Source organism: Pantherophis guttatus, chromosome 3 (genome assembly GCF_059756535.1).
Source record: "Pantherophis guttatus breed Tessera chromosome 3, ASM5975653v1, whole genome shotgun sequence".
NCBI classification, from domain to species: domain Eukaryota; kingdom Metazoa; phylum Chordata; class Lepidosauria; order Squamata; family Colubridae; genus Pantherophis; species Pantherophis guttatus.
This window is the reverse complement of record NC_142065.1, coordinates 3,973,450-3,990,045: the sequence shown is the minus strand read 5'-3', so window position 1 is coordinate 3,990,045 and position 16,596 is coordinate 3,973,450. Positions and strand designations below refer to the sequence as shown.

Sequence of the window (16,596 nt, the reverse complement as noted above, 5' to 3'; positions counted from 1 at the left end):
GGGTTAGGGTTACGGGTTACAATTAGGGTTAGGGTTAGGGATTAGGGTTAAATTTAAAGTTAGGGTTAGCCTAACCATAAGCCTAACCCTAGCCCTAACCCTAACTCTTGACTGAAAAGACTGATATGAAAACGAAAGAAGAATTGCAAAATAAAATACAGGATTTCCTTACAGAAAACAACAAGAGAAAAAGATCAGTATTGGTTGCAACAAAGGAAGGCTAGATTGACATTTTAGCTGGAGCATTTTATATTTTGCAGGTTTGCCTTTTGGCATTGCATGGAACGCCTAGGAAATGCGTAACATATTAAGCATTTCATACAAAATGTCCCATTTTGGCATTCTTATAGATTTCCTGGGCATTCTTAGGAAATGCCTAATTTCACACATTGACGGTAATATATACATTATCCATCCTGGCCAGCTGTTAGAAATAAGTGTGACTGCCTAGATTTTTTTCTTTTTTCTTTTTTGGTTGTTCCTCGCAGGCCAAGGTTTAAATTACACGAGTCACTTTTAATAAATTTGGAAGATTAGACTTCTATCCAGTGGTGAAATGTAAAATTTGTTACTACCAGTTCTGTGGGCGTGGCTTGGTGGTGGTGGTGGGGGGTAATGTGACTGGGTGGGCATGGCCAACTTTTTTTTTAAAAAAAACTTTTAAAAGCATTTTTTCTACAACCTCTTCGGCTGAAAAAAATGCTTTTAAAAGCCTCTGACGATCCCAGCTGAACCGCAAGATCATCAGAGGCTTTTTTAAAAAAACTTTTAAAAGCATTTTTTCCGCCGAAGAGATTGTAGAAAAAATGCTTTTAAAAGCCTCTGACGATCCCAGCTGAACTGCGAGATCATCAGAGGCTTTTTTAAAAAAAACTTTTAAAAGCATTTTTTCCGCCGAAGAGGTTGTAGAAAAAATGCTTTTAAAAGCCTCTGACGATCCCAGCTGAGCCGCGAGATCATCAGAGGCTTTTTTTTTAACTTTTAAAAGCTAATTTTTTCTGCCGAAGAGGTTGTAAAAAAAATGCTTTTAAAAGTAAAAAAAAAAGCCTCTGATGATCGTGCAGCTCAGCTGGGCATAGGCGGGGGGGGGGCGCAGGTATTTTTGCTACCGGTTCTCCGAATCACCGGATCATCACTACCGGATCGGGCGATCCGGTCCAAACCGGGAGCATTTCACCCTTGCTTCTATCTTCTCTTCCTTAGGGGAGCAGGAGGCCTCCAGAAGCTTCTTTGCTGCTCTGAAATGTGATTTTCTTCTTGCATGGTATGAGGTCTCCATCCTGGGGCAAAGCAACATGGACCCTGAAGTTCCTTCTTGTCCTCCCATGCTAATGGAAGAGAGATCCAACCTAGAACTAAAGAGAAATTGTCTGACAGTGAGGACAATTAACCAGTGGAAGGGATTTTCCTCCAGAAACTGTGAGTGCTCCATCATTAGAGGTTTCAAAGAAGAGATTTGACCGCCATTTGTCCAGAATTGTGTAAAGTCTCCTGCTCGAGCAGGGGGTTGGACTAGAAGACCTCCAAGGTCCCTTCCGACTCTGTTATTCTGAGCAATCCGAACTCAAAGGAACAGCATCCTGGTTAGTCTTGTTACGCGACCCCGGAAGGCCTGATCATCATCCGTGTGGCTTTTAATGAGTATCCTGGGCCTTGGAAGTAATGCCAGCGGACTCCGTTCAATTTCCGGATGTTGTGTCGAGCCGGATAATAAATACCGTTTAAATTGGATTGACCGCAGGCATCAAACCACCAGCCTGTTTTATGGAAGGATTGGAAAAGGTCAGTCATGGATCACACCTTCACCCATTATTACGTCTTGCCTCCAGAAGTTGTGAATGCTCCAACACTGGAAGTTTTTAAGAGGTTGGGGCAAAACTCACTTAATGAATGTCCCACTTAGCAACATACACTTTGGGCTGTATTTTGGTTGTATTTAATTATTTATTTGTTTATTAAATTTATATACCGCCCTACTCCCGAAGGACTCAGGGCGGTGAACAGCCAAGAGATAAAATACACATAGTACAAACGATTAAAAAATCATTTAAAAATACATTAAATACTTTGGCCTACAAACAAATTTAAAACACCCCAATTTATAAAACAAATTTAAAACAATTTAAAAGGGAGGTTAGGCCAGACCAGCCTGCTGGAATAAGAATGTTTTGAGGGCACGGCGGAAAGTGCGCAAATCCGGGATCCTCCGTATCTCCGGGGGGAGCTCGTTCCAGATGGCAGGTGCCCCTACAGAGAAGGCTCTCCCCCTGGGGGCCGCCAGTCAACATTGTTTGGCTGACGGCACCCTGAGAAGACCCTCTCTATGGGAGCGTACTGGTCGGTGAGAGGCTACTGGTGGCAGAAGGCGGTCTCGTAATTACCCCGGTCCTAAGCCTGGTTAGGTCGTAAATTGAGGACTACCTCTGCTGGAAGACGGCTATCATGTTGTAAAACAGGACGAAACTCACTTAATAAATACTGTGTTTTCCCCAAAATAAGACCGCGTCTTATATTAATTTTTGCTCCAAAAGATGCATTAGTGCTTATTTTCCGGTTAGGTCTTATTTTGGGAGAAAATACAATACTAAACGCCTCCGTCTGCTGACGATCTTTAACTGGGGCTTATTTTTTGGGTAGGGCTTATATTACGAGCATCCTGAAAAATCATGCTAGGTCTTATTTTCTGGTTAGGTCTTATTTTGGGGGAAATACAGTATTAAATGCATCCATCTGGCTGACAATCTTAACTAGAGTTTATTTAGTGGGTAGGGCTTATATTACGAGCATCCTGAAAAACCATGCTAGGGATTTTCTGGTTAGGTCTTATTTTGGGGGAAATACGGTATTAAATGCATCCATCTGGCTGACAATCTTAACTAGAGTTTATTTAGTGGGTAAGGCTTATATTACGAGCATCCTGAAAAATCATGCTAGGAATTATTTTCCAGTTAGGTCTTATTTTGGGGGAAATACAGTACTAAATGTGTCTGTCTGACTGACAATCTTAACTAGGGCTTATTTTGGGAGTAGGGCTTATATTACAAGCATCCTGAAAAATCATGCTAGGGCTTATTTTCTGGTTGGGTCTTATTTTGGGGGAAATACGGTACTAAATGCATCCATCCGGCTGACAATCTTAACTAGGGCTTATTTTGGGGGTTTGGGCTTATATTACGAGCATCCTGAAAAACCATGCTAGGAATTATTTTCCAGTTAGGTCTTATTTTTGGGGAAATACGGCACTAAATGCGTCTGTCTGTCTGACAATCTTAACTAGGGCTTATTTTGGGAGTAGGGCTTATATTACAAGCATCCTGAAAAATCATGGTAGGTATTTTCTGGTTAGGTCTTATTTTGGGGAAAATATGGTACTAAATGCATCCATCTGGCTGACAATCTTAACTAGGGCTTATTTTGGGAGTAGGGTGTCAAGTTTCCGAAAGATGCCCTAATTAATTCATGTGCCATGATCCAAACTTCAAAGGAAATATAGTCATTTATTAGGAGCACCATTCCGGCAATATTCGGATGCAGTTAGGACTGACCCTACGTAGATTTACGTTCCCCTATGCCCCTGTCTCTCCCCTCCTCTCTGGCCATGTCATAAATCACATTCTCCAATTAACCACTTTGGCCGGCTGTGAAACCTAACACCCTCCTTCTGATTGCGGTCAGGAAGAATGTATGGAATGCACTTCAGTTCTCCCTCCCTCCTGCTCATGGCAACTTGAAAGCTTTGCAAGTTGACATTGGGTTTATATTACAAGGATCCTGAAAAATCATGCTAGGGCTTATTTTCTGGTTGGGTCTTATTTTCGGGGAAACAGGGTAAAAAGAGAAATTTTGGGCTCAATTGTGGTCATAAGTCAAGGACTGCCTGTATTCTCTCTGGGGTGATTCCTCCCCCCCTTATCCCCCTCTTTAGCGCATACTTACCACCAGAGAGCATCTGGGCACATTTACACATGCAGTTGTCGTTATCGGAGTCCCAAGTGCTGAAGGATGTCCCCTGGAGAGGCAGGGCACTTTGGAGTCCAGCCGAGCCCTTGTAGCCTTTCAGAGCAAGCCTGAAAAAACAAAGAAGGCAACAGGAGCAGAAACGAAAAATACCTTCTTTTGAATTTTGGAAACTAAACTTTCAATAAGATTGCAATAGCCATAACACTTATATACCGCTTCCCAGTGCTTTCCAGCCCTCTCTAAGCGGTTTACAGAGTCAGCGTATTTGTCCCCAACGATCTGGGTCCTCATTTTACCGACGTCGGAAGGATGGAAGGCCGAGTCGACCTTGAGCCAGTCGGTCAGGATTGAACTGCTGGCAGTGGGCAGAGTTAGCCTGCAATACTGCATTCTAACCACTGGGAGGGAGGGAGGGAGGGAGGGAGGGAGGGAAGGAAGGAAGGAAGGAAGGAAGGAAGGAAGGAAGGAAGGAAGGAAGGAAGGAAGGAAGGAAGGAATAGCAGTTAGACTTATATACCACTTTACAATGCTTTACAGCCCTCTCTAAGTGGCTTACAGAGTCAGCGTATCACCCCTCCCAACAATCCGGATCCTCATTTTACCGACCTCGGAAGGATGGAAGGCTGAGTCAACCTTGAGCCACTCAGTCAGGATTGAACTGCTGGCAGTGGGCAGAGTTAGCCTGCAATACTGCATTCTAACCACTGGGAGGGAGGGAGGGAGGGAGGGAGGGAGGGAGGGAGGGAGGGAGGGAAGGAAGGAAGGAAGGAAGGAAGGAAGGAATAGCACTTAGACTTATATCCTGCTTCAGAGTGCTTTCCAGCTCTCTCTAAGTGGTTTACAGTCAGCCTCTTGCCCCCCAGCAATCCGGGTCCTCATTTTACCCACCTCGGAAGGACGGAAGGCTGAGTCAACCTTGAGCCTGGTGAGATTTGATCTGCCAAATTACAGGCAGCAGGCAGTCAGCAGAAGTAGCCTGCAGTACTGCACTCTAACCACTGCGCCACCGTGGCTCAAAGTTTAGATCTGTCTTGTTTGCAGCCGCATCCTGTTTCTGGCTGATGCTCGCTCTGGGACCCAGGAAGACTCCGAACATTTTCACGAGGAAAAGTGCCTCACCTGTAGCGCTGGCGCTCGCCTGTCAGCCGGACTTTGTCGTACTGGGCATAAGCCTGGTTGCCTTCCCAGTCCAGAAGCTCCACCCGTAGCGTGTAGGCAGCCTGGCTGGTCAAATAATGGACGGCCTCGTTCCCCAGCCAATATTCTCCAGCTGCAACCCCGAAGCCCTGGGGTGAGAAGGAACACAGGCACGGTCAAAGGGAGGCAGGAGGGAAGGAAGGGTGAGGAGAAGAAAAGGAGGGAAGGAAGGATGAGAGAAGGAAAGGAGGGAGGGAGGATGAAAGGAATAAACAGGACAGAGGGAGGGAAAGTAGAGAGGGAAGCAAGAAAGGGGAGAGAAGCAGGAAGGAAAGGAGGGGAGAGAGGGAAGAAAAGGAGGGAAGAAAAGGGAGGGAGGGAGGGAGGGAGGGAGGGAGGGAGGGAGGGAGGGAGGGAGGGAGGAGAGGGTGGGTGGATGGAGGATAGGAAGGAAGAAGGGAAGGAAAGAAGGAGAGAGAGGGAAGAAAAGGAGGGAAGCAAAGGGAGGGAGGGAGGGAGGAAGGAAGAAGGGAATGGGTGGGTGGAGGATAGGAAGGAAGAAGGGAAGGAAAGAAGGGGAAAGAGGAAAGAAAAGGAGGGAAGCAAAGGGAGGAAGGGAGGAAGGAAGGAAGGAAGGAGGGGGTGAGTGGGTGGGTGGAGGATAGGAAGGAAGAAGGGAAGGAAGGTAGGGGAGGGAGATGGGGAAAGAAGGGGAGAGAGGGAGTAGAAGCAGAGAGGGAAGCAAGGAAGGGGAGAGAGATAGGAAGGAAAGGAGGGGAAGAGAGAAGGAAGGGAGGGAAGCAAGGAAGGAGGGAGGAAGGAAAGTGGGAAGGAAGGCAAGAGGGAGGGGAGGGAAAGAAGGGGAGAGAGGGAAGGAAAGCAGGGAAGCGAAGGGAGGGAGGGAGGAAGGAAGGAAGGAAGGAGTGGGTGGGTGGGTGGAGGATAGGAAGGAAGAAGGGAAGGAAAGTAGGGGAGGGAGGATGGGGAAAAAGAAGGGGAGAGAGGGAGTGAAAGCAGAGAGGGAAGCAAGGAAGGGGAGAGAGGTAGGAAGGAAAGAAGGGGGAAGAGAGAAGGGAGGGGGAAGCAAGGAGGGAAGGAGGGAGAAAGGAAGGAAAGCGGGAAGGAAGGCAAGGGGGAGGGGGAGGGAAAGAAGGGGAGAGAGGGAAGGAAAGGGAAGGAAGGAAGTGGAAAGGGGAGGGAGGAACATGGATGGTGGAAGGGAGGGAGGGAGGAAGGAAGAGGGAAGGAAGGAAGGAAGGAAGGAAGGAAGGAAGATAGGTAGGTAGGAAAGGAAGGTGATAGTCTTTTCTTGAAAACCGCCAGTGATGGAGCACCCACATATGTGGGAGGCCAGCTGTCCCACTGAGGAACTCTTCTCCCTGTCAGGAAATTCCTCCTTATTTCCAGGTTGGCTTTCCCTCCGATCCCCCCATCGCTTCTTCTCCTGCCTTCAGCTGCTTTGGAGAATAAATCCATTCCCTCTTCTCTGGGACAGCACCTCAAGGATGGGGAGATGCTCTCGGGTCCCCCCCTAAACCCCGACAACGGATGCCGCCCCTCGGTTGATGCAGCCTAGGATGGCCTTGGCTCTCTTGGCAGCTGCAGCCCACGGCCGGCTCATGCTTGAGTGGTGGTCCTCCTACACCCCTTCCCTTACTTTTAGAGTAAGTTTCCCTAACGTTTGGTTTTCAAGGAGGGTATTTCTTCCAAGAACTCTGTGTGTGTGTGTGTGTGTGTGTACACACAATATTTTTTATTTATTTATTTATTTATTTATTATTTATGTATTTATTTATTTATTTATTTAGTCATCGTTATGTAGTGTATGTAAAGTGACAATAAAGCTATTCTATTCTATTCTATTCTATTCTATTCTATTCTATTCTATTCTATTCTATTCTATTCTATTCCTTTACTCTACTCTACTCTTATTCTACTCTATTCTACTCTATTCCATTCTATTCTTTCTATTCTACTCTTATTCTATTCTATTCTATTTTCTATTCTATTCTATTCTATTCTATTCTATTCTATTCTATTCTATTCTATTCTATTCTATTCTATTCTACTTTACTTTACTCTTATTCTATTCTATTCTATTCTATTCTATTCTATTCTATTCTATTCTATTTTCTATTCTATTCTATTCTATTCTATTCTATTCTACTTTACTCTTATTCTATTCTATTCCTTTACTCTACTCTTATTCTACTCTACTCTACTCTATTCCATTCTATTCTTTCTACTCTACTCTTATTCTATTCTACTCTATTCTATTCTATTCTATTCTATTCTATTCTATTCTATTCTATTCCTTTACTCTACTCTACTCTTATTCTACTCTACTCTACTCTATTCCATTCTATTCTTTCTACTCTACTCTTATTCTATTCTATTTTCTATTCTATTCTATTCTATTCTATTTTCTATTCTATTCTATTCTATTCTATTCTATTCTATTCTATTCTATTCTATTCTATTCTATTCCTTTACTCTACTCTACTCTTATTCTACTCTACTCTACTCTATTCCATTCTATTCTTTCTACTCTACTCTTATTCTATTCTATTCTATTCTATTTTCTATTCTATTCTATTCTATTCTATTCTATTCTATTCTATTCTATTCTATTCTATTCTATTCTATTCTATTCTATTCTATTCCTTTACTCTACTCTACTCTTATTCTACTCTATTCTACTCTATTCCATTCTATTCTTTCTATTCTACTCTTATTCTATTCTATTCTATTTTCTATTCTATTCTATTCTATTCTATTCTATTCTATTCTATTCTATTCTATTCTATTCTATTCTACTTTACTTTACTTTACTCTTATTCTATTCTATTCTATTCTATTCTATTTTCTATTCTATTCTATTCTATTCTATTCTATTCTACTTTACTCTTATTCTATTCTATTCCTTTACTCTACTCTACTCTTATTTACTCTACTCTATTCCATTCTATTCTTTCTACTCTACTCTTATTCTATTCTATTCTATTCTATTCTATTCTATTCTATTCTATTCTATTCTATTCTATTCTATTCTATTCTATTCTATTCTATTCTATTCCTTTACTCTACTCTACTCTTATTCTACTCTACTCTACTCTATTCCATTCTATTCTTTCTACTCTACTCTTATTCTATTCTATTCTATTTTCTATTCTATTCTATTCTATTCTATTTTCTATTCTATTCTATTCTATTCTATTCTATTCTATTCTATTCTATTCTATTCTATTCCTTTACTCTACTCTACTCTTATTCTACTCTACTCTACTCTATTCCATTCTATTCTTTCTACTCTATTCTATTCTATTCTATTCTATTCTATTCTATTCTATTCTATTCTATTCTATTCTATTCTATTCCATTCCATTCCATTCCATTCCATTCCATTCCATTCCATTCCATTCTATATTTTCTATCCTATCTCTATCTCTATCTCTATCTCTATCTCTATCTCTATCTCTATCTCTATCTCTATCTCTATCTCTATCTCTATCTCTATCTCTATCCCATCCATGTCTGGACCTAGCTATGGTAACTGGAAAACACCAGCCGCCAACCTGTTTATATTCTTTCCAGGTTTTTTGGAAGCTGACGCTGCCATTGATCCGGCGTTGAATGACCGTCCAGCCTCCTCCATCCGTTTCCATGTTGCAAAAGGCCTGGAAAGGTAGAAAGAAGAAGCGATCAATGGAGAAAAGCAAACTAAGGCAAGGAGAAAATCACCAGCTTGAAATGTATAGCATGTTGGAAACAATCTATATTTTCACCTCGGTTAGAAATACCCAGTTTTCGATCTTTTTCCAAAATATCAAGAATCACAGATACTCTGTGCAGGGATGGAGAGAGAGAAGCAGAAATATTTCTTATATGGGCAGTCCTCGACTTACGACAGTTCATTTAGTGACCGTTCCAAGTTACAACGGCAGTGAAAACAGGGACTCGTGGCCATTTTTCACACTTACGACCTCTGCAGCATCCCCGTGGTCCCGTGATCAAAATTCAGTCAGGCAACTGACTCATATTTATGACCGTCACAGTGATCCCCTTTTGCGAACTTCTGACTAGCAAAGTCAACGGGGAAGCCAGGTTCACTTAAGGACTGGGTTAGTAGCTTAACCCCTGTGGTGATTCACTTAACAACGGTGGGAAGAAACATCGTAAAACTGAGCAAAACTTGCTGAACGGCTGTCTGACTTAACGACAGACATTTGGGGCTCAATTGTGGTCAAGGACTACCTGTATGGTTGTATTTCTCAACCTTGGCCACTCGAAGATGTGTGGACTTCAACTTCCGGGCATGCTGACTAGGGAATTCTGGGAGTTGAAGTCCACACATTTGCAAGTTCTTGTGGTTGACAATGCTGGAAAAGTGTTGTGGCCCATACACGGCCTGTGCGGCTGGTGGCTGATTCAGACAGCGAGGAGGCTGGTGTGGTGTTGCGTCATCAGCCTGTGCAGCTGGCACTCAAGTCGGACAGTGAGGAGGCTGGAGAAGATGTGGTGCCAGAGGCAGGGATTCAGCCAGGGCCTTCAGAACCTCCAGAAGCTTCCATAAGTGAAGAGGACGAAGAGGAGGAGCCTTTTCTCGATGCACGGGCGCGCAGAGCTGCCAAAAGGCAAGAGCGGCTCCTCAGGAGGAGGTTTCCTCGAGAGTAAGGCTTGGGGCTAATCAGCCACTCCCTTAGCCTATTTAAGGAAGGATGACAACTGAGGCAATTTGCAGGGAACAACTTCGTTCACTCTCCTTCGTGTCCTGATCTTAGTTCTCTTAACAGCTTCCTGCAAATTGCTTCTGGGCTTTCTGCCAACCATAATAAGATTACGATTATTTATTCTTTGGATTCTTGTAGGCTGTTAAGAAAGTTAATTAACCGCCTTTGTTTGAAAAAGACTGCTTTAATTTAGTAAACTAAGGTTTGTACAGACTTTGTGTGTGCTGCGTTCTTTGGGGTCCATAGCTGGGGCAGAACAAAAAGGTGGAAGGAAAGAGAAGAGGACAACTGGCAACACGGTGGATGGACTCAGCAATGGGACACCGTTGGAAGACCTGAAGGACGGATCAGCCTGGAGAAGATTGATCTATGTCAGTGTTTCCAAACTTTAGGCATTTTGGGAGATGTGGACTTCGACTCCCAGACTACCCCTGCCAGATGGCTATGGTAGGGAAATACTGGTCAATGTGGTTGCTATGTGGTTACATCTCAAGTAGACTGAACAACTATTTGACAGGGATGGTATCAGGTCTCCTGCCTTGAGCAGAGGGTTGGACTAGAAGTCCTCCAAGGTCCCTACCAGCTCTACAATTCTATGTTTCTATGATTGTACAATTCTACAATTCTTGGAGCCCAGCCTGGGCTCCTGAGCTCCAAGATCATTGCAGATGGGGACTGCAAACAAGAAATTAAAAGACGTTTGCTCCTGGGGAGGAAAGCCGTGGCAAACCTAGACAGCATACTAAGAAGCAGAGACATCACCCTGCCAACAAAAGTGCATATAGTCAAGGGTATAGTTTTCCCAGTTGCAATGGATGGCTGTGAAAGTTGGACCATAAGGAAGGCTGAGGTGGCCAAAGAATGGAGGCCTTTGAACTCTGGTGCTGGAGAAGACTCCTGCGAGTCCCTTGGACTGCAAGGCCATCAAACCGGTCAGTCCTAGAGGAGATCAACCCTGACTGCTCTTTAGAAGGCCAGATCCTGAAGAGGAAACTCAAATCCTTTGGCCACCTAATGAGAAGGAAGGACTCCCTGGAGAAGAGCCTCATGCTGGGAACGATGGAGGGCCAAAGAAGAAGGGGACGGCAGAGAACGAGGTGGCTGGATGGAGTCACTGAAGCAGTCGGCGTGAGCTTAAATGGACTCCAGAGGATGGTAGAGGATAGGAAGGCCTGGAGGAACATTGGCCATGGGGTCGCGATGGGTCAGACACGACTTTACAACAACAACAACAACAACAATTCTACAATTCTATGTTTCTATGTTTCTGTGCCAGCATTGAACTGATGGCATATGACAATTCATCCATCCATCCATCCATCCACCCCACCCCACCCTATCCCAACCAATCAATCAACCAACCAACCAACCAACTAACCCAATCAACCAAGCAACCAACCCAACCCAACCCAACCTACCCAACCCAACCCAGCCAAGCCCAGCCCAACCCAACCCAACCCAACCAACCAAGCAACCTCAGCCCACCCCACCCAACCCACCCAACCCAACACAACCCAACCTACCCAACCCAGCGAAGCCCAGCCCAGCCCAGCCCAACCCAACCTAACCCACCAACCCACCAACCCACCCAACCCAACCAAGCAACCAACCCAACCCAAACAAACAAACAACTAACCCAACCAACCAAACAACCCAACCCAACCAACCCAACCAACTCAACCCAACCCAACCCAACCCAACCCAACCCAACCCAACCAACCCAACACAACCCACCCAACCCAACACAACCCAACCTACCCAACCCAGCGAAGCCCAGCCCAGCCCAACCCAACCTAACCCACCAACCCACCAACCCACCCAACCCAACCAACCAACCAAGCAACCCAACCAAGCAACCAACCCAACCCAACGAACCAAACAACTAACCCAACCAACCAAACAACCCAACCCAACCAACCCAACCCAACCCAACCCAACCCAACCCAACCCAACCAACCCAACCCAACCAACCCAACCCAACCCAACCCAACCCAACCCAACCAACCCAACCCAACCCAACCCAACCCAACCCAATCAACCAACCAACCAGATTCATCTAATCTTTGGGTCAACTGACCTTTTTGGGTTCAGTCAGATTGTTAATGTGGAGGGTGTAAACTCCACTGAAGTTGAATCCAGATCGAAGGATGTCCATGCAGTCATGGAACAGCCGATCTTCTTTTTTCAGAACTGTTGAGGGAAAAACAAGCTCTCTGCAGATTTTTGGATCAAAAAAAGGGGAGCATCCATTTTATTTAAACCAAAAGATGAGATGGGTGGGGGGAAGGTTTTGGAACTATTTTGAGGTGGTCTATCAATTTAATAAAACCATCTCATCCTTTGGATGTTCAAGAAGGTACCTTTTCCTTCGGAGACTAAGGAGACCAAATTCTGGACTGATTCCAGGAGCTGCAGCTGCTGTTGCTGAAGGAGGCTGGCGTTACTGCTGGCGACATGAAGGGACTTCTCCAGACCTTCGATGGTGTTGCTCTGGTGACTCACCAGCTGCTGGAGCTGGTCCTTTTCAGTCCGAATGTCCTCCAGCTCCTTCAAGTGCTTCGTTTCCATCTGCCGGACTCGTGTTTCTAAGATGCTACAAAGACGGGAAGATGGTCACAGCAAGAACTGAGAACCGTCTAGCCCAGGGGTCTCCAAACCAGCATGGCTGACTGAGGAATTCTGGGAGTTGAAGTCCACAAGCCTTAAAGTTGCCAAGTTTGGAGACCCCTGGTCTAGTCTAATGAAGAGAAGGACTAGGCCAATATCTCAGAAGCTGCCCCAAAGAAGACGGGGTCAAGCTATTCTCCAAAGCACCAGAAGGCACGAATCAAGGAGAGAAGCAACCTAGACATAAGGAGAAATTTCCTGACAGTTAGAACAATTAATCAGTGGAACAATTTGCCTCCAGAAGTTGTGGGTACTCCACAGGGGTGAAATGCTCCCGGTTCGGACTGGATCGGCCGATCCGGTAGCGATGGTGACGGGTGGTTCGGAGAACGGGTAGCAAAAATCCCTCCCCACCCCCATGCCCAGCTGAGCCGCGCAATCATCAGAGGCTTTTTATTTTATTTTTAAAAGCATTTTTTTACAACCTCTTTGGCCGAAGAGGTTGTAGAAAAAATGGTTTTAAAAGTAAAAAAAAAAAAAGCTTCTGCCGATCAGGCAAGTCAGCTGGGATCGTCAGAGGCTTTTTTTTTAAAAAAGGAAAAGCTTCTGCCGATCAGGCAAGTCAGCTGGGATCGTCAGAGACTTTAAAAAAAGAAAAGCCTCTGCCGATCAGGCAAGTCAGCTGGGATCGTCAGAGGCTTTTTTTTTAAAAAAAAGAAAAGCTTCTGCCGATCAGGCAAGTCAGCTGGGATCGTCAGAGGCTTTTAAAAAAAAAGAAAAGCCTCTGCTGATCAGACAAGTCAGCTGGGATCATCAGAGGCTTTTAAAAACATTTTTTTACAACCTCTTTGGCCGAAGAGGTTGTAGAAAAAATGGTTTTAAAAGTAAAAAAAAAGCTTCTGCTGATCAGGCAAGTCAGCTGGGATCGTCAGAGGCTTTTTTTTTAAAAAAAGAAAAGCTTCTGCCGATCAGGCAAGTCAGCTGGGATCGTCAGAGACTTTTAAAAAAAAGAAAAGCCTCTGCCGATCAGGCAAGTCAGCTGGGATCGTCAGAGGCTTTTTTTTTAAAAAAAAGAAAAGCTTCTGCCGATCAGGCAAGTCAGCTGGGATCGTCAGAGGCTTTTAAAAACATTTTTTTACAACCTCTTTGGCCAAAGAGGTTGTAGAAAAAAGGGTTTTAAAAGTAAAAAAAAAAGCTTCTGCTGATCAGGCAAGTCAGCTGGGATCGTCAGAGGCTTTTTTTAAAAAAGAAAAGCCTCTGCCGATCAGGCAAGTCAGCTGGGATCGTCAGAGACTTTTAAAAAAAAGAAAAGCCTCTGCCGATCAGGCAAGTCAGCTGGGATCGTCAGAGGCTTTTTTTTTTAAAAAAAGGAAAAGCTTCTGCCAATCAGGCAAGTCAGCTGGGATCGTCAGAGACTTTTAAAAAAAAGAAAAGCCTCTGCCGATCAGGCAAGTCAGCTGGGATCGTCAGAGGCTTTTAAAAACATTTTTTTACAACCTCTTTGGCTGAAGAGGTTGTAGAAAAAAGGGTTTTAAAAGTAAAAAAAAAGCTTCTGCTGATCAGGCAAGTCAGCTGGGATCGTCAGAGGCTTTTTTAAAAAAAGAAAAGCCTCTGCTGATCAGGCAAGTCAGCTGGGATCGTCAGAGGCTTTTTTTTAAAAAAAGGAAAAGCTTCTGACGATCAGGCAAGTCAGCTGGGATCGTCAGAGACTTTTAAAAAAAAGAAAAGCCTCTGCCGATCAGGCAAGTCAGCTGGGATCGTCAGAGGCTTTTAAAAACATTTTTTTACAACCTCTTTGGCCGAAGAGGTTGTAGAAAAAAGGGTTTTAAAAGTAAAAAAAAAGCTTCTGCTGATCAGGCAAGTCAGCTGGGATCGTCAGAGGCTTTTTTTTTAAAAAAGGAAAAGCTTCTGACGATCAGGCAAGTCAGCTGGGATCGTCAGAGACTTTTAAAAAAAAGAAAAGCCTCTGCCGATCAGGCAAGTCAGCTGGGATCGTCAGAGGCTTTTTTTTTAAAAAAAAGGAAAAGCTTCTGCCGATCAGGCAAGTCAGCTGGGATCGTCAGAGGCTTTAAAAAAAACAGAAAAGCCTCTGCCGATCAGGCAAGTCAGCTGGGATCGTCAGAGGCTTTTAAAAACATTTTTTACAACCTCTTTGGCCGAAGAGGTTGTAGAAAAAAGGGTTTTAAAAGTTTAAAAAAAAAAACAGTTGGCCACGCCCACTCAGTCATATTACCCCTCCCCCATCAAGCCACGCCCACAGAACCGGTAGTAACAAATTCTACATTTCACCACTGGTACTCCATCACCAGAAGTTTTTAAGAAGAGATTGGACAACCATTTGACCAGGATGATGTAAGGCTCCTGTCTTGAGCAGAGGGCTGGACTAGAAGATCTCCAAGGTCCCTTCCAATTCTTATTGTGTATCCCCATTGACAATGACAACCAGTGGAATGATTTGTCTGCAGACCTTGTGAGATTGGACAGCCATTTGTCTGCAACGGTATAAAGGGTCTCCTACCTGCGCAGGGGGCTGGACTAGAAGACCTCCAAGGCCCCTTTCATCTCTGTTATTACTCTTCTTATTGCAAGACGGACGTTTGGTGAGTTTTTGGCCCCGTTTTGCGACCTGCCTTGCCACAGTTGTGAAGGGAATCGCTGCAGTCGTTAAGTGAGTAAAACAAGATCGTTAAGCGCATCTGGCTTCCCCAATGATTTTGCTGGTCAGAAGGTCGCAAAAGGGGATCAGGTGACCCCGGGGACACTGTGACCATCATAAATCGGAGACAGTTGCCAAGGGGTCCGAATTTTGATCACGTGACCCTGGGGATGCTGCAAAGGTCATAAGTGTGAAAAATGGTCGTTACTTTTTTCAGGTTTCGTAACTTCGAACAATCACTAAATGAATGGTTGTAAGTCTGTATAATAGAGCACATTTATACATATACTGTACATACTGTGTTTCCCCAATATAAGGCCCTGTCTTATATTTTTTTGAACCCTGAAATAAGCGCTTGGCCTTATTGCCATGCGCTCAAAACGCCGAATTAGCTTATTATCAAGGGATGTCTTATTTTGGGGAAAACAGGATAGATAGATAGATAGATAGATAGATAGATCGATCGATCGATCGATCGATCGATAGATAGATAGATAGATAGATAGATAGATAGACAGACAGACAGAGAGAGAGACAGACAAATGTAGTTAGGTAGAGGTAGGTATATAGGTAGATAAGAGACAGATACGGAAATAGATAGATAGATGGATGGATGGATGGATGGATGGATGGATGGATAAATAGATACTGTGTTTCCCCGAAAATAAGACCCTGTCTTATATTTTTTTGAACCCTGAAATAAGCGCTTGGCCTTATTGCCATGCGCTCAAAAGCCCGATTGGGTTTATTATCAGGAGATGTCTTATTTTGGGGGAAACAGGGTAGGTAGGTAGGTAGGTAGGTAGGTAGGTAGATAGATAGATAGATAGATAGATAGATAGATAGATAGATAGATAGACAGACAGACAGACAGACAGACAGACAGACAGACAGACAGACAGACAGACAGACAGACAGACAGACAGACAGATGTAGTTAGGTAGAGGTAGGTAGATAGGTAGATAAGAGACAGATACGGAAATAGATAGATGGATGGATGGATGGATGGATGGATGGATGGATGGATAGATACGTGTTTCCCCAAAAATAAGACCCTGTCTTATATTTTTTTGAACCCTGAAATAAGCGCTTGGCCTTATTGCCATGCACTCAAAAGCCCAATTGGGCTTATTATCAGGGGATGTCTTATTTTGGGGGAAACAGGGTATACACACATGCGCGCACACCCACACCCACACACTGTATATATGCACACCCACACACTTTATACACGCACACACACGGTATGTGTGTGTGTGTGTGTGTGTGTGTGTGTGTGTGTGTGTGTGTGTGTATACACACATATTTTGTGAAGACACTTGGAATTGATTTTAATTTTCAGGTGTAACTTTGAACAATTACTAAACGAATGGTTGTAAGTCTGTATAATAGAGCACACAAACACACGTTACACACACACACACACACACACACACACACACGGTACACACACACACACACACACATATTGTGAAGACCCTTGGAACTGAGTTTAATTTTTCCACG

At 44.1% G+C, this 16,596-nt stretch overlaps 1 protein-coding gene across 1 annotated transcript in view; it reads right to left on the bottom strand.

The window, feature by feature from the left end:
• Positions 1 to 225: 225 nt before the first annotated feature.
• The window catches only part of ANGPT4 (angiopoietin 4), a 48,598-nt gene continuing 32,227 nt past the window's right edge, over positions 226 to 16,596 (bottom strand). Inside the window, exons 4-9 of the mRNA XM_087888981.1 lie at positions 12,188 to 12,420; positions 11,905 to 12,017; positions 8,673 to 8,774; positions 5,080 to 5,246; positions 3,937 to 4,067; positions 226 to 1,757 (exon numbers count right to left, since the gene is read on the bottom strand). Coding sequence (XP_087745107.1) covers positions 1,594 to 1,757; positions 3,937 to 4,067; positions 5,080 to 5,246; positions 8,673 to 8,774; positions 11,905 to 12,017; positions 12,188 to 12,420 — 910 coding nt within the window. The 3' untranslated portion in view covers positions 226 to 1,593. The remainder of the gene's footprint in view (positions 1,758 to 3,936; positions 4,068 to 5,079; positions 5,247 to 8,672; positions 8,775 to 11,904; positions 12,018 to 12,187; positions 12,421 to 16,596) is intronic.